The 24940-nt window shown below is 41.7% G+C and overlaps 1 protein-coding gene across 22 annotated transcripts in view; it reads right to left on the bottom strand.

Annotated features, from left to right (window-relative positions):
* Positions 1 to 24940, bottom strand: part of WNK2 (WNK lysine deficient protein kinase 2) — a 173347-nt gene that overhangs the window by 60230 nt on the left and 88177 nt on the right. For 15 of the 22 annotated variants that reach the window (XR_007357525.2, XR_007357524.2, XR_012669234.1 and 12 more), the window contains exons 9-13: positions 17384 to 17580; positions 14486 to 14638; positions 9158 to 9349; positions 6924 to 7463; positions 973 to 1278 (exon numbers count right to left, since the gene is read on the bottom strand). Coding sequence is in view for 19 of the 22 variants with exons in the window: in XM_048857043.2 (XP_048713000.2) it covers positions 973 to 1278; positions 6924 to 7463; positions 9158 to 9349; positions 14486 to 14638; positions 17384 to 17580 (1388 nt within the window). In the remaining 3 variants the exon portion in view is untranslated. The remainder of the gene's footprint in view (positions 1 to 972; positions 1279 to 6923; positions 7464 to 9157; positions 9350 to 14485; positions 14639 to 17383; positions 17581 to 24940) is intronic. The other 7 variants (XM_048857044.2, XM_048857047.2, XM_048857056.2 and 4 more) reach the window with 6 other exon arrangements.

The raw sequence follows: 24940 nt of genomic DNA, 5'->3' as shown, positions 1-24940 counted from the left end.
GAGGGAGATTTCAGGTTGGGAGTGGACAGTAAGTCAGATATTGGTTTGCAATCTGATATAACAGCCAAAAAGCCAATGCAACTTTGCTTTGCATAATAATATGCATTACAACACTGAAGGGAAGGCAATATACCTCTATAAAACTTTGTCAAGCCTCAAAGTTAAACAACTGAGTGAGGTCATTCAAAGAAAAGCCAAAGTAGTGATTACCAGGAAGGAAAAAGTAATTGTGTTACAAAGAAAGACCAAGAGAGCAAAAGGTAATTTTGCTACATGACTGCTAAGAAGGGACATTTTTGGTAATTTTTTTTTTTTTTTTTTACCAAATATGATAAATATTTACCAATTTTTGAAGAATCTAAACCATCAGGAATGGAGTGAAATTCAGAGCAGTACAGAAAGATATTACACTAAACAGTAACGGGATGGGGGAAAAAAAGACTTAGGCTGAACATAATGAATAACTTTTAGACCATGAGATATTAGATTATGGAATAGTTTCTCAAGGCAAGTGGTGGAAGCCCCATTGATGAGACATTTAAAACAAGACTGGACAACACACTGGATGGCACTGTACGGAACATTCCTGCACTAGCCCATGGGCGATGACCTAATGATCTAGAAGTGTAATTTCCATACCAATTTCAAAACTATCTTTGCATACCCGTTCAACTGAGGATGAAGGGAGTACTTGAGAGCTGAGTTGTCCAGGTGTCTTATTACTCCAATAAATGATGTTAACGAGACATTTCCCAGGTTAACAAGTATAATATAGGTGTCAGAGTGGTATAATATATAATCTCCAGCTATATATGAAATAGTTGCTAAGATGATGGTTCAGCCAATAAAATATAGTCTAAGATAAGGGGCTCCACAGAGTGAGCTTGGATAATGGCTCTTGTGAAACAATTTTATATCTATAAAGGAGATTAGTGGCAAGCATGGTAAATTGTTTAGGAAAAAGTGTTCTACCTCTTGAGTTGACTCTGTAACCGACTGGATGGCAGAACATGGAGCCTGCTGCCCCAGAGGCTGGGAAAGATCTGGTTGAAGCTGCAGAAGACCAGTAGGCTGAATAGGCAGACAATGATCTATGGGCACTGTTGCACTAGCTGCAGTAAGGTTGCCATGAAGTTGTGAAAGACTTTCTGGCCCGAGGCAGGGAGGCAATATTTCAGGTTGCAACTGCAAAAGCGATGGCATAACTATTGAATGCTGCATTGGTATTACAGGCATCTGGGTTCCAATTTTCAAACCATATGGAGGATGTCCAATGATCTGTTGTAATACAATAGAGACCTATTAAAAACCCCTCTGTTTAGGGTGTTCATGACTCATTCAAGTCAAGATGCAAAAGTTGTTTTTGCTAATTAATTAAACCTACGCTGAGAACATCTCTATGTTTTTTGTTTATGGGACATGGAAAGAAGAGAACCATAAAGACTTGTTTTCAAAATAATCAGAGTTAAAATAAAATCAGAGGCTGCTACGTATATAATTTCTGAAGGTACAACAAAGAGCATGCATGTCTGAGCATTTATGTACTACATGTGTGATTATTACTTTCTTAATGATATTTGTAGGAATCATGCAAAACTAGGCTGGATCCTGCTTATAATTTCAAAACGCTGTTTATATCCCATTTCCTTGAACACTTGGCTCTATTTCCATAAGCCTAGGGCGTGTACATGGAGAAAAAGATGACAATACTTAACAGAGTAAACACTATTCAAGTTGGCAGGGTCTGATGACATTCATCCGAGGGTACTTAAGGAGCTAGCTGAAGCAACCTCAAAACTGTTAGCAATTATCTTTGAGAACACCTGGAGGATGGGGATGTCCCAGAAGACTAGAGAAGGGCAAACATACTACCTGTTTGAAAAAGGGGAACAAAGAGGACCAGGGGAATTATAGACTGTCAGTCTAACTTCAATACCTGGAAAGATACTGGAACAAATTATTCAACAATCAATGTGTAAGCATGTGGAGAATAATGGGATTATAAGGACTAGCCAGCATATATTTGTCAAAAAGAAACCATGCTTAAGAACCTAATTTCCTTCTTTGACAGGATTACTGGCCCAGTGGATGTGGTGGGAAGCAGTACATGTGATATATCTTGATTTTAGTGAAGCTTTTGTCACAGTCCCAATGACATTCTCATAAGCAAACGAAGGAAATGTGGTCTAGATGAAGTTACTTGAAGATGACTGTACAACTAGTTGTAAAACCATACTCAGACTAGTAATCAATGGTTCGCTGTCAAACTGGGAGGGCGTATCTAGTGGGGTCCTGCTAGGGTGACCAGACAGCAAATGTGAAAAATTGGGACGGGGGCAATAGGGTGTAATAGGAGCCTATATAAGAAAAAGACCCAAAAATCTGGACTGTCCCTATAAAGTCGGGACATCTGGTCACCCAGGGGTCAGTTCTGGGTTTGATACTATTCAATATTTTAATTAATGCCTTGGATCACTTGATAATTGCCCCGTTCTGTTCATTCATTTCTGCTCCTCGTTTTGGACAGGTCCTCGGCATGCAGCAAGAAGGGCTGAAACCATTGGGACTGCTGTGGGCGGAACTGTTTGGTTTTAACTGCCGGTGTATAAATCCTCAGAGATTGAAGGGTCACCCTTGGATCTTTAATCTCATCTATTTTATTGGAAAAAGTGTGAGGGGCCTTCAAATGGGAGGTCTCAAAAAGTCTGTTGCACCTCTGGGGGGAAGACTTGATGACTGCAGCCAAGATGAATGCCATGCAGTGATGGCAGAAGCCATAGCTCGAGCCACAGAGTCTGCTGCATCCAGGCTCACCTGCAATGCTGTTTTGGTAAATGATTTGCCCTTCACCATAGCAGTGAACTCCTGCTTTGACCGATCAGGAAGCTTGTCTTTGAACTTCAGGATATTATCCACTCTGCTGAAACTGTAGTGACCCATCAGAGCCTGCTGGTTCACAACCCCAAGGTGTAACCCTACTGTGGAATGAGACTTCCTGCTAAACAGGGCTAGCTTTTTTGCTTCTTCTCTTTTGGGGTAGAAGCCTGGTGTCCTCGTCTCTCTCTTTTGTCAGCAGCAACGACTACCAGGGAGCCTAGAAGAAGGTGGTTATAGAAGTGCTCAAATCCCTGTGATGGCACATAGTATCTTCGGTCCCCCCGTTTTAGCAGTGGGAGGCAGGAAAGATGGGGTTTGCCATAAAACCTTGACAGGTTCCAGGATAGCCTCATTAATAAGGAGAGCTACCCTAGTAGGTACTGCAGAGGCTAAAATGTCCACCAGGCTGGGTGATCTTTCTCCTGTACCTCTTCTGGTGGGATATCCAGAGCTGCAGCCCCCTCTTCAACAAGTCTTGATGAGCTCTGAAATCATCGGGGTGGGGTGGGACTCAGTCACTATTGCCTCCTTAGGCAGTGAAGAAGAGGCTAAACGTTGTTGAGGAGGTCCCTCCTCTAATTCCTCCACAGGAGAGTCCTGACCATGTCGTTCCCGCAGCACAATACCAGTCCTGGTCCCTGGGAAGGAAGACAGTGACCTTGCTGTAGAAGCTCCCAGTGCCTAGCCAATGCAGAAGGGCGAGAAGAGAGGCTCTAGAACGTGAAGAGAAGACCCAAGGGGTCCAAAAGGGCCATTGATATGGAAGCGGGACCCAGATATGTGCAAGCCATTGGTCTTTAGAGTGCTGAGACTGTGGCTGGTACCATGGTGGACAGGCATCTTGCCTCACAGTCTGATGGGGAGTCTGCTTCCTCAGACCATGGTGGAGCTGACCCGGTTGGGACCAGGGAGACCAGCTCAGAGTCTGGAGATGGGGGAGCTGGCAAGATCATCGCTGGTTTCCTTCTAGATGGAACTCTGGAGAGAGTAGCTGTAGAAGCCACCGGTGCTTTGGGGCTGGAGCTGTGACGACGCGCTTCCAATCCCCATACCGGGCGAGATTCCGAACCAGCAGGGGAAGTGGGCACCAACAGGTTAAGCATCTCTCTGGATGTCTTGAAAGCCTTGGGTGTAGATTGAACCCCAAAGGGCTCCTGACTGCATTTCCAAAAGGTGCACCAGTCCTTCAGGGATCAGTCTCAATGGGAGCTCCACAGGTTGAGTGTGCAGTGTTTGAAGCATCACTTCCTTTTGTTTGTTTTAAATCTGCTGCCTACGGATTTCACCAGGTGACCCTTAGTTTTTGTACAGGGTAAATAACACTTCCTATTCACTTTTTCCACATCATTCATGAATTTATTGATATCTATCATTCTCCCCTTATTTATCTCTTTTCTAACCTGAACAGATCCAATCTGTTTAATCTCTCTGCATATGGAAGCTGTTCCATACCCTTGAATCATTTTTATTACCCATCCCTGTACCTTTCCCAATTCTAACGTTTTTTTTTTTTTTTTTTTTTGAGATGGTGTGACCGGAGCTTCATGCAACATTCAAGTTGTGGGCATGCCATGACTTATATAGTGGCATTATGATATTTTTTTATTTTATTACCTATCCGTTAGCTAATGATCCCTAGGATTTTGTTCTCTTTTTTGACTGCCGTTGCACACAGAACGTTTTTTTTCCCCCAGAGAAATATCCATGACTCTTTCTTGAATGGTAACAGTTAATCTAATTTAATATGCAGATAGAAATGAAGGCACAGCATCCTTATATCACGGAATGTGTTTACAGAGGAGTCTATCATGGAGGTTATCTGGATAACAGTTTGTTGTGTGTTGCTGGAAGGGAGTAGCAGGTTGCTTTAGTGCAGAGGTAGTCACTTAAAACTGTACAGTAAATTACGGCAGAATAATTTTGAAATCATATGTTTGACCCAGGAGATAGCGAGCAAACAAATATTAGCCATCAACATCAGTGAGACAGTGACCATATTGGACGCTTAGTTATTCCTAGAAATACCTCTCCCTTAAAAGTACTTTAAAGACAGAACAATGTGCTTCTGAATATTCTCTGGCCTAGGTTTAGTCTTCTATTTCATTTGAATTAGCTATTATTTGTCCTACTGAACTATTTCAGGACTCTACCACAGATGTGTCAGGTAAATGATGCCTTTGTGTCACAAGCGGGAATAGCAGTTCATGGTGTTTGCCATGCATACTATGCATAAAAGGCCAGATTCAACGCTCTTTGAAGCCAATGGAAATATTACCATTGATTAGTTCAACAAATTGTATCAGGCCCAAAACGAGCTAGAATTCTTCACAAACAATATGTCAGTACCAAATATATGGCTGAAGACAGAAATTTAGATACGATGCAGTAAACTGGAGATACCATGGTACAGTAGACTGAAACGGGATGTTATGAATTTCAATCCACATGCCATTCACATGTAAACAGATGTAATAAAACACTTACTTCAAAAATAAAGGTTTAAGAAGAAAGCCATTCTTAACAGATTTGACCCCTCCTCCTATCTCCTGCTTGGGTCTTGCTGTATTGTACTTTATGTTGTCACATTATAAAGGTGACAACGGTATCATTTGCAGACTCATTAGTAACTCATGAGCCACTTATCTTGCAAATGGTGCTAATATTAGAAGTCCTATTTTATGCTTCATTGGTTTTAACAAAAAGGACCTGCAGCTGGTATTTATTTCTTTTTTGTAGATATCCTCCAAGCAGCCTTCCAGAAGTATTCTCCAGCAATCATTTCCCTTCAGTTTAAAAACCCACTACTTATAAACAGTTCTACATCAATAGAACTGACACAGTATGTCCATATTCCAACATGCGTACATATCGACAGTTCACACAGGATCATGCATGTACTGTACTATGGATATTAAAATCAGTGGTATAGTATCCCTTTATATCTGGCCGTTATGGACTGCTTTTCTCCCTTGTAACTGAAATCAGGATGATCATCCTTTTGGTGTGGCCATTTTTCCTTCCAGCTGGGACAAGGAGAGAAGGAACAGGGTGCTCAAGAAGTGATCCTAACCTTCCTTCTACAAATCCATTAGATGATTATATAAAGTACACTACACTGGGTCAAGACTTCGCGCAACAAATTCAACTGCTTAATCCTAGTCCAACCAATAGCTACCTCATACTTAGGGCCCTACCAAATTCACAGCCATGAAAAATGTGTCATGGCTATACAGATTTCATGGGAAGGGAGAGCAACATTTCTCAAATTGGGGGTCCTGACCCAAAAGGGAGTTGCGGGGGGGGGTGTCACAAGGTTATTTTAGGGAGGTTGTGGTATTACCACCCTTATTTCTGTGCCGACTTCAGAGCTGGGTGGCAGGAGAGCGGCAGCTGTTGGCCAGGCACCCAGCTCTGAAGGCTGCGCACCGCCCACAGCGGCGCAGAACTAAGGGTGGCAATATGGTACCATGCCACCCTTACTTCTGCACTGCTGCCTTCCGAGCTGGGCGGCCAGAGAGCGGCGGCTGCTGACCGAGGGCTCAGCTCTGCAGGCGGCAGCGCGGAAGTACGGGTGGCACCACCATACCAGGCCATCCTCACTTCTGCACCGCTGCTGGCGGCAGCTCTGCCTTTGGAGCTGGGCTCCCGGGCAACAGCCGCTGCTCTCCAGCTGCCCAGCTTGGAAGGCAGCACCGCCACCAGCTGCAGCGCAGAAGTAAGGGTAGCAGTACCGCAAACATCCCTACAATAGCCTTGCGACCCTCCCCCCCCCCCACTACTACTTTTTGGGTCAGGACCCCGACAATTACAACACTGTGAAATTTCAGACGTAAATAGCTGAAATCATGAAATCTGTGGTTTTTAAAATCCTACAACCGTGAAATTGATTACTACTACTAACACTACATTACTGTGCTGACACCAATATGCACGAGTAAAACACCCGAAGTGCAAGGAGCAGAAACCCCACCTGCATGTTTATAATGGAACAAGGCACAAGATCTAATACTGTTAGTACTGATACAGTCCAGTGTCAAAAGGGTTACCTGGTTACCAACTCCAGACGCGGACACAGTCTGTTCTGAAGGATGAATTATGCTTGCCTGCAGTGACTGAGGAAGCGGAGGCAGCTGCTGCTGCGAAACTGCTTGCATGTTCTGAGCGTGATGGGGTGAGGGAGCGTCACTCTGAATGATCTGCTGGAAGGTAGGCTGGTACATCTGTTGCTGGGAGAGATGGGATATTGTGTGATGTGTTGGCAAAGCTGACCCTCCCGGTGGAGCCACAGCAAGTAATGGTACCGTAGCAGCCGACATATTTGGCACTATTGTTTGGCAGGGCAAGACCGAAGAAGCCACGGTAGTATGAGGAAGGTTGACTGCCTGCCTGGACAGGGCCGGGGGATTGGATGCCAGAGGCAGAGCAGGATTCATGGGAAGGCTTGGTATAATCACAGCTGGAGTGAAATACTGGGAAGGAGCAGGTATGGGGGGTGCATTTGCAGCAGGTAAATCAGAGAGGCTTGGAGGAAGATTGTCAAGCCCTGCCAGAGGAGTAACTGCAGGAATGACAGGAAGCGGAGGAATCTGAAAAAAATATAATATCACATAAATTGCAAATGTTTTAAATTGATGGTACAAATTAGTTTCATCTGCCATCTATTAACTCATTGGTGCCATGCTAATTATGTCTATTTATTAGTCACTTCCTTCCATTTCCAGAGTTTCATAAATAGCAACACTTGGATAAATCGATTTACTGAATACAAAAGGAGAATTTTAAAGTTTCTGGCCATTTTTGAGGCCAAAGAATTCACAACGGTTTCCAAAACTAGTAGGCAGCCATACAGCAACCTAATAATAAATAATCATTACTCTGATTCTGAAACAAATTAAAAATCATACTAGGTAGAGGCGTCAAAAAGTAACCACTGTGCATGCAAAATGAGTTGAGACAATTTTAATAATTCATACTGCAACTGGGCAGGATAGAAAAATTTGTGGGAACAGTTTTTAGACACACAAACTCCCAATGACATGACAGACTAAAATGACCCTGCTTTGCCAATCTGCTGTTTAACATTTCCCTGGAATGCCGAAAACAGAACATGCCTCGAGGCCTTCTGACGTGCCAACAGGGATCTTATACACTAAGGTCCTGCTCCTGCAAGTATGGAAATACGTGACCAGTCCCCCTGTTCACAGGCATATGTACAACTCTATGCACAGGTATTTACAGGTTCAGGGCGTGCATTTAAATTCCTGTAATCTCATAGTTTCCTTTTTAATACATGCACAAAGGAATTGCAGGGTAAGTTCTCATGAAGTCAATGGCAGTGCTGACTGCAAAAGTGGATCACAATACACTCTTTTACTAAAGAACACTTTATCTTGCATAAAAATCCAGACGTGTAAAAACTGGATACTTCAGTAATTTTATAGATAACCTGATAGCCATGCTAAAATAATATAACAAGTAGCAGCAATATATTGTTTAAGTTACCAGAAATTTTTTTGACTGTAAATGCACTTTTAATCTTCAGAGGACATTTAGGCAGATTCTTGGCTTTTGGAAGTGAAAAGGTTTTATTTTGCAGTTGGACAATTTTTTAGAAGCAGACATTGAGAATTTTCTTTACCAAAGCAGATAGTGGGAGTCAGTGGAGACTTCAGAAGAGGAATACATCACAGAAGCAGCTTGCTCTTTCCCCTTCGTTTAAGCTGCTTCACATCTTTAAAACCCTCGACAGCCAACCTACCAAATGATGCTAATAAGAGCTTTACTACTGCAGGCCAAAGAATAGGTTCCATCTTGGCTACTGCTAATGGAAAGGGGCCAGAGATCTGGAAAAGGAGATGGAGGGGGGAAGGTGGTGGGGTGGAAGGTGAAGAGAAGAGCTCAAGAACATTAAAGTGGGCAATTGCTCATGCTCTTAAGCCTGTGATGGGGAAGGGGGTCCACCATGAAGGGGAAAAAAATGCAGAATTACAGTTATTGCAATTCAAGTGACTAGCATTAACAAGATTAACTAGGCAAAACCCAGGATTATTCGAACAGGATCATTTTTTAGTTCACCAAAAACAAAAATTAATGAAAACAATCCAGAGAGCATTTAATAGTTACATTCTCATGAACTAAATTACACTGGTGAGCATTGCCAGTAGCCAGGTGAAAACTTCAGGGCACATGACACTGATCACTGACTGGCTAGAAAATATTACTTGAACAAACGTGCCTTTAAAATGATTTAACACACCACTGAATTCTCAAAACACTTTACCTGGGAGGGTGGGACCTGAGGAAGTTGCTGCACAGTGGAAATCTGTAACGGTGTTAGCTGTGTACTGGTAGCTGCCAGCTGAGAAGTCTGGGTTTGATATTGGGGCAGCAGATGGACGGCGGGCTGCAATGGACAAATTGGCTGGCTGGCTAGAACCTGCTGCAGAGGAGCTTGCTGTGGCATGGATTGCTGCTAGAGAAAAAAAATGGCATATTAAGAAAGAATCAGTTCACCGGACACCAGTCTTGTTTTCTTCACAATTAAAGCTGTATGCTCAACACAGAACTGTCACTCATATTGAGCAGCACTGGTAAAAAAGACTGACACTTCCAGTTCAAACATTGTACAAGAGCCTAGATTGAAGTCTTATTTAAATAAAACCTATATTACCACAAAAGATAGATGAGCTCTGTTTGGAGAGGATATTTTTAATAAATCATGCTGGCTCTTTAAAGCTAAGTAAAGGACAAAAGAATCTCTATTTTCTAGCCAGCCCTGCAAAATCTTCCAGCTATGGACCCCAAATATTCCTATATGTAGAGCAAACCAAGGCAATATTGTCATTCAAAAATTCACTCTATAAAAAAGCCTAGACATTCAAATGTACTGCAAATTGTACTCTCTGGCTGATCAAGGAATACACCGTTCTTATTGAAATAAAGCTACAAAAGCCAGATTCTAAGAATATTTCCCTCCACCCTGGCAGATCTGAATGTACACAAAGGCTAGGGAACTGATAGCATAAGAAACTCGTCTTACACTGACCACCCCTTAACCCTTTAATATCTGAAAAGGTGAACTACAAAGCAAAGACGACCCCCTCCCCACGTTTATGCTTTTTGTGATATATAAAGACACTTCTCAGAATTGAACAGTGATGTCAAGAGTATGTGACCAGAGCTGGCTCTCTCCCTGCTTCCAAATGAAGTGAATGGAATTCCAATTAATTATAAGTGAATATTCAGCATCCCTTCTCTGTTGGTCAGGAGGTGAGATAGCAAAAAGCTCAAATCACAAACTCAGGTAACATCACAATTTGCATTCTCCAGTAACCTTGCCAAGAGGGGAAAGTAAAGCCTGACTTCTTATATAAAAAGCAGCACTTTAAAAGATCCTTTGAGAATGTTTTAAATCATTGAAGGGCAAAACAAAGCTTTTTGTTTAATTTTTTGTTTTGTAATCCTGTTTTCAACATGCAGGGAAGCTTTTGCCAAGTCATAACTCATTTTATGAATGATCTCAACTCTCGCCTGCATGAACCACACTCTAGAGTTTCAGTGGCAGCTGTGTTAGTCTGTAACAGCAAAAAAACCAGGAGTCCTTGTGGCACCTTAGAGACTAACCAATTTATTTGGGCACAAGCTTTCGTGGACTAGAATCCACTTCATCAGATGTATGAAGTAAAAGATACAGGAGCAGGGATAAATACATGAAAGGATGTGGGTTGCTTTACCAAGTGTTAAATCAGTCTAAGGAGATAAATCAATTAACAGCAGCATACCAAGGGAGGAGAAATAACTTTTGAAGTGGTAAGAGTGTGGCCCACTACAGACAGTTGACAACAAGGTGTGAGTTGAAAGTTTAGTTGTTGTGACAACAGTTTTAGAACTTTTATTTGGATAGAGGAAATAGACAATTACACCATCTTCCGATACAAAATGCCTCTTGCCCCGCCCTGCTTTTTTGCTGCAAGTTTACATTACAGCATATATGAAAAGTGACAATTTCTAAATTAGAACCTAATTTTGTAAACATTCACAGTATAAGACAATTGAGCATTGGACCTCTCTCAGTTCAGCTGAACTCTGCCTAGTTCCTTTCATTAAGTTTTACGCAATTACCATTTTATTCAATTGGAGAGCAGCTGGTGAGCAAACAGACTGGCACAAATCTAACATTACTGTACTCCTCCCAGTAAGCGATTTAGGATCTCGCAAGAGATTCTATAGTGACAGCCCTGGAAACCAAGCTCCGGGTTCACAGGCACAGGGGAGGCTACATTGGCCTGCCACACTACTGAAAATTTGATTAGAATGAGATCACTGTTCCATGGCTGACTTAATAAGTATGTTTTCACCTCTAACCATCTGTCCTGCTTCAGGGGTCTCAGTGAATGCTGGATGTAATTTAAGAGATAAATATGCTTGATGTTAAAACTGTAAAGATAAAAATAAATGAATAGGGAAATGTAAGCATTGCTTTTCATCTTTGCTGCTTCTGACGAATGACAGCTCCGCACTGTTTGATCTTGTGTGTTTTCAGAGATAGAATGCTTCAACAAGAACCCTTATTTCCTTTTTAAAAATATATAAACACAAGAACAGGGATAAAACGGATTAAGGAATCAAGTGGGCTTGCCCATCTAGACACATTTAAGACTGAAGCAGCTTTGTGGCTTCCAAACATTGTAAACAGGTGTGTGTTTGGCTACTTGCATCTGGTGGCGCAGGTTACTCAGCAAGTCTCAACGTAACAAGTAGGGCTGTCAAGCGATTAAAAAAATTAATCTCAATTAATCGTGATTAATCACACTGTTAAACAACAGAATACCATTTATTTAAGTATTTTTGGATGTTTTCTACATTTTCAAATATATTAGGGCTGTCAATTAATCGCAGTTAACTCATGCGATTAACTCAAAACAATTAATCGCACTGTTATACAATAGAATACCAATTGACGTTTTAAAAATGTTGGATGTTTTTCTACATTTTCAAATTCATTGATTTCAATCACAACACAAAATACCAAGTGTACAGTGCTCACTTTATTATTTGTGATTACAAATATTTACACTGTAAAAATGAATCTGCAAATGAATCTGAAAAAAATCTGCAAATTCTGATGTGTCAGCAGAAAGCCCATGTGGCCAATACACACATTCCTGCAACTGGAGCTTTTCCCAGTTCTGTCCAAGAGGCAGTAACATTTCTGGCTGAATGAGAGAACATGAGAATATTTTGCCCATTAGAAAAAAGGGATACGATACAATAGTTCAAGATACCATAGGTTATAAACAGGAAGATCAAATTATGCTGTTTCTATGAGAGTGCTTTCAGAAAGAAGACAATACTTCATCCAGTAACAAAACTTGAGCTATTCCAGCACTGAATATTACTAAGACTAAAGAGATTTTGAGATCTTGATAGCTCTAAGTTCAAGAGAAAAATAAGCATTCATCTATGCCAACAATGCTAGTATCAGAAATACGGCATATTTTGACAGCCTAAATGGTGTGAGGGAGCTGGTGAAACAAGAAGACATCTGTCAGTAAGGCAGTACATTCCTCTGCCCTGTGCACAGAGAGCATAAACACTCCTCAGCCCATTTAAACCATAGCTTGCGTTCACAGAAGCCGAGTTTTTGGTAGAAACACAGAACGGGGACAGGTCTTTATGACATTTTCGTTGGCCTGAGATACACTTTTTACTACCAGTTAGTACGGGATTCTTGTCCAAGCAATCAAGAATTTGTGACTCTCAATTTTCCAGCATACAATAGATGCTTTGTAAATACCTTTACTATGCATGAAATTTCAGAGAATTATTTGAGCATCCTACTCCAGAGATCGGCAACCTTTGGCAACCTTTTCCCTGTCAGGGAAATCCGCTGGCAGGCCGGGACAGTTTGTTTACCTGCAGCGTCCACAGGTTTGACCGATCGCAGCTCCCACTAGCTGTGGTTCGCTGTTCCAGGCCAATGGGGGCTCCGGGAAGCAGTGGTCAGCATATCCCTCGGCCCATGCCGCTTCCCACAGCCCCCATTGGCCTGGAACGGCGAACCATGGCCCGTGGGAGCTGCCATCGGCCGAACCCGCCGACACTGCAGGTAAACAAACCGTCCTGGCCCACCAGCGGATTTCCCTGATGGGCCGCATGCTAAAGGTTGCCGATCCCTGTCCTAGACAGACATTGGAGGAATCAGCATTTTGGAGACTGTCTAGAGACAGCCAGATTCTTCATTTAGAAGAGTGTTACTTGGTGGATCAAGAACACACTGTACTATGTTTTTAAAAAATTATATAATTATTCCTAAATTCGAGGTGGGCCTCTGACCCTCATGCTCCCTTGGAAAAGATGCTCTAAAATCCCCCTGAGGATCTGAGCGCAGTTTAGAATAGACAAAAGTTTGTTTTTCCAATATTAATTTATTAGCGAGTCATGCACATCTCAAGTGCTAACAATAAAATGAAAACAAGAAAACAAAGTTGCTCCCTCACTTAGCTTTTTTATAAGTTATGCTTTGCTCAGACCTGCATCCCCCTGTAGGTACTAAAGCAGGTATCAGAGCACCCAGCATGTTAATACATGGTGGTAGAGAAACTGTACAACAGGATATGCCAGGGTCTCAAACTATGGGGCTAGGACTCTCCGACTGAGTCAAACTATTTTTATTTATTTATTTGCTGTCCTGAAAATCATATAACACAAATGGCTGCCTGGGCTTTCCCTCAGGGTTCCTGTGTGCCTATTTCAGCTCCAGGTCAAGTCTCCCACAGCGAGCAAGGCTGCAGAGGCTGAGCAAAGTTTCCCCATCAGTGACCCTGCCAGACTACAGGGGCCTGCTGGGTTGCTGACACAGACTGTGTCTCTTCCTCTGCCCAACAACCCTTCTGCTAGTGCTCAGCCAGCCCACAGCTGCCTGGGAGGAGAGAATAGGGGAGATAGATAGCAACCACCAATTGCCTCAGGGCCTCCCGGTAAGGAGGTGAAGAGGACGAGGACAAGCTCATCTACCTCAATGAACTATATTCACAGAAAGGCAGTTATAATTGCATATGTTTTCTACAGTATTTCATTAATGCGAATATTATCTCTAGCACATGTGAAAATGGGGCTCGGGATCATTTGCTCTGAGCAACATGGGGTTGCAATGATGAAAAGGTTGAGAGCCACCAGCATCAAGGAAGAGTGATCAGCTTTTCTAGTTAGCAAGCCAAACTACTGTGTGATTTAAGAGCAGATATTAAACTGGGATTCTCTCCACTACTGCGGATAAAGAGTTTATGTCAAAGTTCTGTCTACTCTGAAAAGCACCCAACCACTAAGTCACTGATGAGCCAGGGAAAGAAAGTGGAAACTCTGATGTATAATATTCATGAATGTAACTTCTGAATATTACGACTTATGTTCAAAAGCAAGGTTTCAAAACTAACTAATGCATTTAAATGGTGGTTTAACAGGTTCTCAGTACAGTAGTTCTATTCAATAAGCAGACCTGATCTCTTAGAAGTCCTCGAACTAACGTCGGACAGTGATTTTGCTAGCAAAAAGACCATTCAGAAGAAAAGAAAGGCAAGAGATGGGGTCAGATAGTTTAGCTTCTCACCTGCTGGCTGGCTAAAACAGGCTGAGATTGCCCCATCTGCAATGAAGCAACTGTGGTTGGCTGTATGACTGGGAATGTCATTGCTGGCTCTTGGTAATGCTGCGGTCGCTGAGAGATAACAGCAGGTGGAGCCTGAACCACTGTTAGTCCAGGCTGGAGGAAAGGAAAATAAATTACTTTAGAAGAAACATCAATAAAAAGTTGTCTACAACCGATTTTTAAGAACATGCTTGCTACTAAATATTTAATTCAAAACAAGGAAAGAGAAATGAAAAACACAGGCAAAGGAAGGTAACATCTCCAGAAAGAGAGATTTCCCAGGGGAGATTAAAAAAAAACAACCTGTATTGCATTTCTCTTTATTGGACCTGGGGCCACAACCCAGATAAGCTCCATCTTCTGTCACTGAAAGTGCTCTCTCTCTCACGCACACAAAATACATTAAAAAATCAACAACTAGCTTGGTAAACTCCAGTTGGTATCTTAAAAACAAACAACTTTTATTGCCAGGTGATTTACTGAAATTGCAGGCCAGGAGATTGATTTAGGATTTTAAAAAAACAATAAAAAAAAACAGCAACAGATAAGGAAGTAAAATAAAATAAGGTTCTTGATAAGCAAAGTCTCAAACTCCTGTACAAGGAAAAGGATAGGTATGTATATTAAAGAAAGGGCCAATAGACTTAAAACCCTATTTACCTACAAGGAACACCAATTACATCTCTTGCTGCATGATGCTATACTACCGCAGTAATGTATTTAGAAATTTCCAACTTAAATATGTCAGGAAGTATTCATTGCTTAAAAATCAAGTGTTCTTTTTAAGCTTGTAACAGTTTATACCTGTGTTGAAGATGAAAATGCAGTCAAAAATTAAGTGGACATGAAATATCTAGGAAGAAAATATTGCTTTTGACAAAATACAAAACCAACTGAAATACTTTCTGCTGTTTTACCCTTTGCAACACCCAATTAAAAAAAAACAACAAAAAACAGATCACACTTAAGTCCAGTTACTGAGACTGTACCAATGAAATCAATAAAAAGAGTGTGTCTGCTCTAAGGCACTATACTGCACTGCTCAATTTTATGTCTTCTGCAGAAAAGGTATTGCTACACTCAATCATAGCTGTTATTTCTTCATGTGAAACATACAGGAGAAAGGATGCAATCAACACCACTACATTCATAGGGCAGATGGCTTCAACAACTGAGGGAGTTTATTACAGAGGCCCAAGTTAAAACAAGATGGTGATTCAAGCCATTCTCAGGACCATTCAAATTAAATATACTGTACATTCTGTTGCAAGCATTTTGGAAAACAAGGGGGAAACAGGGTAAGTGTGGCATTTCTGAAGCATCTGGGGAAATTTTGGATCAAACAGGACACACTTGTCATTCTTGGATGTGGGTTTTCTTCTTCTAAACCAACTAGGGATGAAACGAGGGATTCAACCTACCACATCACTGGTGGTGTTTTTACTAGCTAGGCTGTTTCTACTGCTCTGCACAGATGGAGTCACTGGATTGTTCTGCTCTGTTAATGATGTTTTGCCAGCGCAAACTTTGTGGAAGGGCGGAGGTAGTTCAGGCATGTTGACTTCCCCATAACTGAAGGACTCAGAATGCAGGACTTTTTCTGTGACTCTTGCAGTTCTCACGGGAATAGAATTGGTCTTTTGGCTAATTATGTGCTGCAGAGATTCATGTAATAAAGGCAGGTCTGACCTTCTGTCGCAAGGCCTGCTTGCTTGAGGAACAGGTAGAGATACTGAGTTTTTCTCTTTGTTACAGAGGCAGCGAGGAGTATTTGTAGCACACTTAAGGGGTACTGACTTTTTTGGATCTTCTCCAGAATGAAGCAGATGGGCTAAGCATCCCTGACAACTGTGTTTAAGGATCATTAACTCAGTGGTATTTGCAGAGATCTCTAATGCCACTAACTGTGATTTACCTGCTTCTTCTTCTCTATTTGGTGAGATTTTTATGTTTTCCTCTATTAGTTCTGTTGGAAGAGAGGATGTAACATTTGGAGTCAAAGCCGCTACTGAATCGCTATGGCGACGATTATTGCTCTGAGTGCTGTGAATCATGGGTAACAAGTATTGGCTAACACAGGAGCAGTGTGCCACTGGAATTTCTGAAGGACACACTAGGCCTATATTGATTCTTTCACTGGAGAAATAGGAAGGTTTATGTTCGTTTGCACGCAATTGTTCTTGCAGTGATGAGTCCATTAATTCTTGGTGGCCAAGGTCATTGTAACATGAACACAAGAGTACGTGTGAATATCTGTCTGGGTTACCAGTGTTGGGTTTTGGAGCCTCAATAACAGAAGTGCTTCTTCGCCTCTGTGCAACATTACATCTAAGCAAAAAGCTAGAAAGGCATTCAATAGACGCTTGATCTTTAGCAAAACAGGAAGAAACATCGGACCCAAGAGGCTCTTGAACAAATGAAGGAACAATATGTGGCTATATTAACAACAAACAAAACACAAACACAAAGAATAATTCTCAAATGGACATGCTCATGAGGTTAAGTCTAATCATGGCAAAGCTATTAAAAAAAACAACTCAGTGAAATGATAAAAAATGCTCACTTTATGATGCTTAAATTAAAGTACTATAGCAAGCAGCAAAGCATTTCCTTGAGCACAGGAAGTACAATTATAAATGTCTTATCTTTCCATAGCAAAACTAAAACACATTTTTAGGCAACAGTATGAATACATGTATTAAATAAATCAGTATTGGTAGAAATGGGCAGAAAAGAAAAAGGGTGAGCCACAGGATCTACACTCACGGAAGGCAGAATATAAGGCGAGTCATTAAACATGGTCTAGTATATTCAACATTGTTGGGGAGGGGGGGGGGGAGGAAAAAAAAAAAGACTTACTACTGAAGGCTGCTGGTAGTGCCCCAGCTGCTGAAGGGTTTGGGGCAAAGCCTGGCTCTCATTTAGAGGTGGACTGTAAACCCGTTGAATAGCAGGAGGTATTGAATCAGGCAGAGATGAGTAGATGACACTTTGCTGGCTGCTCTGGGAGTCTGAATAAACTGTGGACCCCTGACCGCTGTCAAATGTGCTGTCAGCTGAAAGAACAATCTTTTTTATTAAGAGCTTAACAAATCAAACAAAATGTTCAAGTAGTGACTTAATGGGGAGGCCTGTGTGGGGTTTATGCAATTGGCATTTTTACTACCCTAGCTATTTCTACCATATACGTAAGTTATAGAATACAAATGCTATTTTCTGTGAATATATTCCTCCCTAAAGCCAGAAATGAAGAGAGTCTCCTATGGATTTTGTGCAGAGCTAGGCACATTGATATTCCCTTCAGAGGTCACAACATTGATGTTAAGAATTGCAGACCTTCTATGGATTTTATAGCATGAAAGAACAGTGAGCTGATTGTGACTTCAATGGGAGAGGAAGGATCTCAGCTGCCTGCGGGATGAATTCCTTTGGAGATAGAGTAGTTTTAATGATTATTTTAATTCCCTTTTGGTTAGTGGTGTTGCATATTTCAATTTCAAATAAGTTATGAAATGTTACATTATTTACTGTGTGTTAGCCAATATAAAATTTATAATCAGCTTCACTATGTAGTACCACCTTAGTTGAGGAATACTAACAAAACAAGAAAAAATAGGGGCAAATGTACAACGGAGAAACTGGAGGAAAACAAATCATGGCTTTTTGACAGCTGTATATTAATTGGTGCAAGACAGCAAGTAAAAGAGTAGGCATACCTAAAAAACTGCTCTAAATCATTAACTTGATTTTGACTTGCCCTACAATTTTAGGCATTGCTTGCCATGGAAGCACAGTAAAGCTACACAAGAACAGATCCACCGAAATTACAACTGAATACTAAGCAATTTTAATACACCCTACTCTTCCCTGGTTTTGTTACTACGAACAGAAAGCCTTAACATACCTGGACTCGACACCATAATAACTGGATGAAATAAAACTGCTTTATATAAGCAGTCATCTTGATCCAAGTTTTTAATGAATAGGAGCACAATTCACCACTTTGTCAGTGCTCATAATACAGAAAGTTAGCCTGACTAATCTGAAAAATTGCACAACTCTGGGAACTGGGCAAGAGTGACATCTTTGTCAAAACGGAAATAAGGCTTATAATAGCATTGTTAAATATTAACGGCTTGAAAAAAAGGTCTTTTCAAGTTTACTGAAGCCAGTAAAATATATCTGCATGGTTAACTAGCTTCTTTTTCTATAGATGTTGTTTTTACACTTGAAATAACCAAGGCAGCAGTAGTAGTGAAGTTAAAATACCTTGTCACAACAGAGAGGAGTTAAAAATCTGGACCAAAAGTGGACTGTAGCAGACTTGAACCATAACTGTTAAAAGGATTTTGAATTAAAGGAGTATGATTTTACCATATCTTTATCTAAAACCCTCCCTCTTCCCCATCCCCTCACCTCCCACACAGGGCTTGCTCTACGGGGTTTGAATAAAATGGGACCCAGAAGTGAGCCCCACTCAGTTTTCAGAAACTAACCTCCCAAATATGTTTTGAAAAAACTAAAACCCACCTCTAGTTTTCCTCATTGCCAGTTTAAAATAATCAGATGCTGCCTGTTATAACGATGTAGGTGTTTTATAGAATACGGAGTTTCATCATTATAAATAGTTATTCAAGACCACAAAGGAAGACAGAGTGTAAGTGAACAGAGCTAAAGCAGAAGCTAAGAGTCAAACCTAGATTTTCTTGGCACACCATGTCACACACAGATATTAAATTATTAATATAATCTCTGCATCCTCTCTCTCTACCAAATGAGCAGATAGGGAAGTGATTTATAGAGCTTTTAGACTCAATAGCACTAAACAAGCATCCAAAGACATGGGATATGGAATTGCTAAAGTACAGCAAGAAATAAATTACAAGACAGAACCAGGAAGCAAGTTGGGTATATAATATATATATTTACACCCCATAAATTGTCAGCTCAAAGGTCACAGAAAGGCACAATTAACCTCAGTTAGCTATTATTTTTAACTAACTTAGTGTCTTTTATAAAAGGTTCTTCAAAGGCAGGGGTGGCCAACCTGAGCCTGAGAAGGAGCCAGAATTTACCAATGTACACTGCCAAAGAGCCACAGTAATACGTCAGCAGCCCCCCATAAACTCCCCCCTGCCCCCAGCGCCTCCCACCCACTGGCAGCCCCCCGTTCAGCACCTCCCAATCAGCTGTTTTGTGGGGTGCAGGAGGCTCTAGGGGGGAGAAGGGAGGAGCGAGGGGATAGCAGACTCAGGGGAGGGGGCGGGAACGGGTGGAATGGGGGCAGAGCCTGTGGCAGAGCTGGGAGTTGAGCAGTGAGCACCCCCCAGCACACTGGAAAGTTGGCGCCTGTAGCTCCAGCCCTGGAGTTGGTGCCTATACAAGGAGCTGCATATTAACGTCTGAAGAGCCGCGTGTGGCTCTGGAGCCAAAGGTTGGCCAACTCCGCTCAAAGGAGTCAGCTTATGTGAGTTAAGTATGTAGTCAGAAAAATATAAGATCAGACCAAATCATCTTCTTCCAAAAGTTTTGAAAGTACTATAAACATTCTGTAAAGTTCTGAAAATATTGTAAGAGTAAGACAATTTTATGCCTTCTGAAAGTCTGCTGTTTTGTGCTGACCTTGTTGAATTATTATTATGTTCAATACTCAAAAGCTAACTCAAGCACAATGCATGAACTATAAAATGGGTAAGGATTTTGTATCCTTATTTATAAAATACCTGAATTAAGGAATAAGCAGTCTCTGTGCTCCAAATAATATCTATTTAAATCGAAGAACGTCTATAATAAAATTCCAAAGCAACAAAAAGGTAGCATTGGCTTAACAGTTTAGGAGGAGAAGCCATACATCAGTTTGTCTAAGGGATATACCCTTGTCTAAACCAAGGGATAATGCACCCTACAGGGATGTCATTTTTCAAGCACATTAATGTCTCATGCATTAATTGGTCTGTATAAACCCTGCTGGTGTGCACTAAAGGTTTTGAATACTACTACATTAAAGTGGGCTATGGAACCATTAGCACGCACCAGCGGGTTCTACCTGGACCAATTAATGCACAATTGATTAGTGTACTTTAGAAATCACACCTCCCACATGGCACATCGCTGTTCGGCATAGACAAGCCCTTAGTAAAACACGCAGCCCCAAACTTTTTCTGAGCTTCCATTCTAAAGTATTTTGCAATATCAACCTGAAAACCACTAATACTTAAAGTACACCAACAAAATTATAAATACACTCACAGTTCAGTGAGATGGGGAGCCTGTCTTGCTGACAAAATGTGTTCTGAAGCTTGATCTGGGGGTGGGGAAAGGGGGACATGGTCTTAAATTATTTTTGATCACCACAAGACTGCAATTTTCCCCCTAAATCACTGAAGAGAAACCTGAGGCTCAGAAATAGGAAAATGAAAGCTCTGTAACTAAAGCTGGGTACCTTCTTATTCAGAAATGCCCAAAAAGCAGCTGAGTTTCTACTTCGAGAAAATCAGTTGCAGGGACTTGTAACATGTCTCACAATTTCGTCCTGCAATGGACCAGAGAGTGCTGTTGAGCCAACAGCATCTTGGTTGAAAGGGTTACTGGTCAACCTTCTCCCCCTATATCCAGGGTCTGCAAATAAAACAGAAATACAGCTGGGTCAGAAGTTTCTTCAAATGAGCAAAGAGAAGATGGTCTTCCTGAGAATGGAAAGGAGATGCTATTTGCCAAGTGTTCTGATGAATGTTTCCACACTGGTCTGCATGGACATTCATAATCCGTCCTTTGGGCAAAGGGTTCAGCTTGTCTTAGTGCCCAAATGTCAGCAAGGGACGCTTAGTGTGCCTCCCACGACAAGTTATTAAAGGAGTCAGCAAGGGAAATCCTGCACTTCTGCTCTTCATTTGAAGAGTTGAGTCAGCACCTCACCATGTGAGAGCCAAGAACTTCACAACGTAACGGCATCGTGAAGAACCTGGCATGGGCCTGCAGGCATTTTCTTAGTAGCAAGAATTTGTCTGGGTATGAAACAGTGGGGCCATGAGGTTTAAGATGTGATGTTCAGGATCCATGTGACCAAGTCACTACCTTAAGCTGTCATTTCCTTGGCACCTTCCATGACAACTGCAATACACCACTCCCACTAAATGCGGAAATTTTTGACTGCTTCCTGAAGTGTCCAGTGTCTGCTCTCTTCTGTTGTACATCCTGGCACAGCTTTACAAAAGAACAAGCCTTCAGTAGAGCCACCATACACATCACGCACAAACTGCTAGAAACCACCACACCTTTGTTTTCAGAGCAGTTCCTCTTGGACAAACTCATCTGTGTCACTAATGGAGTGAGAAGCAGTGACATCAGGCAAGCCACACAGTTCAGTCTGGTAGCTGAATCATGCCCTGCAACTTTTGAAATCACAACAGTTGCACAAGGAAGGAAACAACCTTCTGCAAAGTTATACAATTTTCACTGCTGGGCCATTCTTGTCAATACCAAATAAGATGCCTGAAGAGCATTTGTGCTGACATTGCCAGGTTGAGGAATGAAGTCTCATTGCTTTTTCCAAGACATGACATTGACTCCAGAAATAAAAGCCTCAGGTTCATCTTTCAGTAACTGATGTTTGGCATCTAAAAGCATCCCGACATCAGCCAGTGCTTCAGGACATGCTACCTGCCATGCTTTCAAGTCACATGACATACAACCATACATCATATCTTTGCTATTATTCCATCCTGTCCTTTTTCCTTTTGAGCCATCATTTGGACAAACTTAACGCTTTCCTTCCTACAACACAATCAGACTTTCTGAATCATCTCAGGGCAGAAGTTAACTGCAAAGACTCCAAGAATTGGGCAATACTGTCATGAGAGGTTCAAGCAGTGGCTTCATGCCATAGTAAATACAGTCAACAGCTAACATCTTGATTGTTCAAATTCAATGACTTTTTGTCATGACATTTTGCTTGGATATTTTCATTTCATGTGGTACATAATTTTAAAAAAATAGGTGTGTGCTGTTCTGTAGGAAGTTAAATTCAAGCCCATACAAAGGTACAGATTCAATGCTATTTTGTTAACAGAGTCTCTAGCAGCCGGATGCACATTCTAACGTTCTGCAGTAGTCTATAGTAAGCTACTATCTGGGTATCTCGGGTTACAACAATGTGGTGACCATAAAGGAACAAATAATTAAAGGGTTTATGTCATGTATCTATTTTGATATCTTTTTAGCTGAACTGAATTCCACTCCCCCCGCCTATCCCTCTCCTCCACATTGTCTGCATGATTTGCAAAACCCTGGATATCCTATGCAACCCAGAGATTGCGAAACCCTGAATACAAAAATGCAGAAGTGATGTAGAAAATTACTACATCTCTGGTAAAGTTAAAGTATATCAAAGAAGAGGGCTCAACAAGACTAGAGAATCCTCCAATTACCCTATAAAAGTGATTTGCCATTAACGCAGCTGTATTGTACTATCCTTTTGTTGATAAAGTTATAGCAAGTATTCCATCTTCCTAGTTTTATGTTTTTTCCCTTAAGGACAACCAGGAAAGTAGCTACTGGACTAGACAAAAATTTCAGTATAATGGGAAAAATGCAGTGATTACAAAAAAATCATTATTTTATTTATTTTGTTTTGGACTAGGGTTGCCAGGCATCTGGTTTTCGACCGGAACGCCCAGTTGAAAATGGACCCTGTGGCTCCAGTCAGCACTGCTGATGGGGCGCTAAAGGTCCGGTTGGCAGCACAGTGGGGCTATGGCAGGCTCCCTGCCTGCCCTGGCTCTGCATGGCTCCCAGAAGCAAACGGCACGTCTGGCTCCTAGGCACAGGGGCACCCAGGTGGGCTTATGCACTACCCCCGCCCCGAGCGACAGTTCTGCAGCTCCCACTGGCCAGGAACTGTGGCCAATGGGAGCTGTTGGGGCAGTGCCTGCAGGCGAGGGCAGTGCACAGAGTCCCTTGACTCCCCTGCCTAGGAGCCGGACATGCCAGCCACTTCTGGGAGTCACATTAGGTAAGCGCTGCCCAGAGCCCTCACCTCCTTATCTCTGATACCCCCACCCCCTGCCCTGAGCCCCCTCCCGCACCCAAACTCCCTTCCTGCACCCCCAGAGTCATCACCCCCGCCCACACCCCAACCCACTGCCCCAGCCCAGAGCCTCCTCCTGCATCCCAGACCCCTCATCCCCGGCCCCACCCAGCACCTTGAAGCCTTTATCCCCAGCCGCACCCCAGAGCCTGCACCTCCAGCTGGAGCCTTCACCCCCTTCCGCACCCCAACCCCCTGAAAATGAGTGAGTGAGCGCGGGCAGTGGAGAGTGAGTGACCAAGGGAGGGGGGATGGAGCAGGGGAGGGGCAACGGTGTTTGGTTTTCTGAAATCAGAAACCCTATTTTGGACAAGTGTATGCTATGAAGTAAGAAGTTTCACAATGTATATGTTCACCTTTCTTTCAGAAAATTATCAAAAAGTGAAAAAGGAACATTCGTAGTATTTTGAGTATATTAAAGGACTATTGTACCTTTATCACAAATTGCAAACTCGTGTACATTATTTTACCCTCCTCCTCTCAACAGGGGCACAGTTGTAGGGGTTGCAAGAATGGCTAGCTCATCTGACAACATGGTATGAGCCAACCCCACTCAGCTCTGTCGTAGGGCAAGGGACTGGCTAAAGCCAGAGGACCCCAATAGAACATTTAATTGGCTCTCCTTAAAAAACAACCATGAAAGGGTAACTTACACTTGCTCCCTGTTTAGGGGTAAGTGTTACTACCTCCTACACACATTCGTACCGCCATGTCATGTGTGCCTCACAGAGAGCACTTCTAATAGATTCATGTTTGTTTTTAAAAGGTAAATTTTACAGTTAAATTTTAAAGGTGGTATTGAACAGCAGATCAGTTGACTTTGTCATGCCACAGAGAAAGGGTAACATTAAAACTATTCTGAATACACATTATTTTTGGAATCACATCTAACAGGGAATGTGATTAGACAGCATTCAGATATTCTTTTTCAAATCTGAAGTATTGGCCTCTTTTTGCAGACCTTATGCAAACTTACATGAATTACAGTAAGAATTCTTTTTTTGAACCGCCTCGGACTTTTTAAAAAATTCCATATTTAGGAACCAGTACCTCTTGTCAATGTCTAAGTACGTATAATACCTCCAACACTGATTTCATTGGGACTTCTAAACATTAAAAAGCAAAACAAAACACACACTCAACCCAGCCCCCTCTCCAAAACAACATTAATTTCCGTCTTGTGAATCAATATGGAAAGTTTAAGGTTTTATGTTTAATATTAGATTTTTGAAAAATGTATTTTAATGTAGTTAAAAGTACTTTCAATTTTCTTGCTATTTTATTCACTAATTTATCATACCTTAATCTTTCATATGTTTACTCACCCTATA

This window comes from Caretta caretta, chromosome 7, assembly GCF_965140235.1.
Source record: "Caretta caretta isolate rCarCar2 chromosome 7, rCarCar1.hap1, whole genome shotgun sequence".
Taxonomy (NCBI): Eukaryota; Metazoa; Chordata; order Testudines; family Cheloniidae; genus Caretta; species Caretta caretta.
Note: the sequence above shows the minus strand (reverse complement) of the source record. Positions and strands in the feature narration are given on the sequence as shown.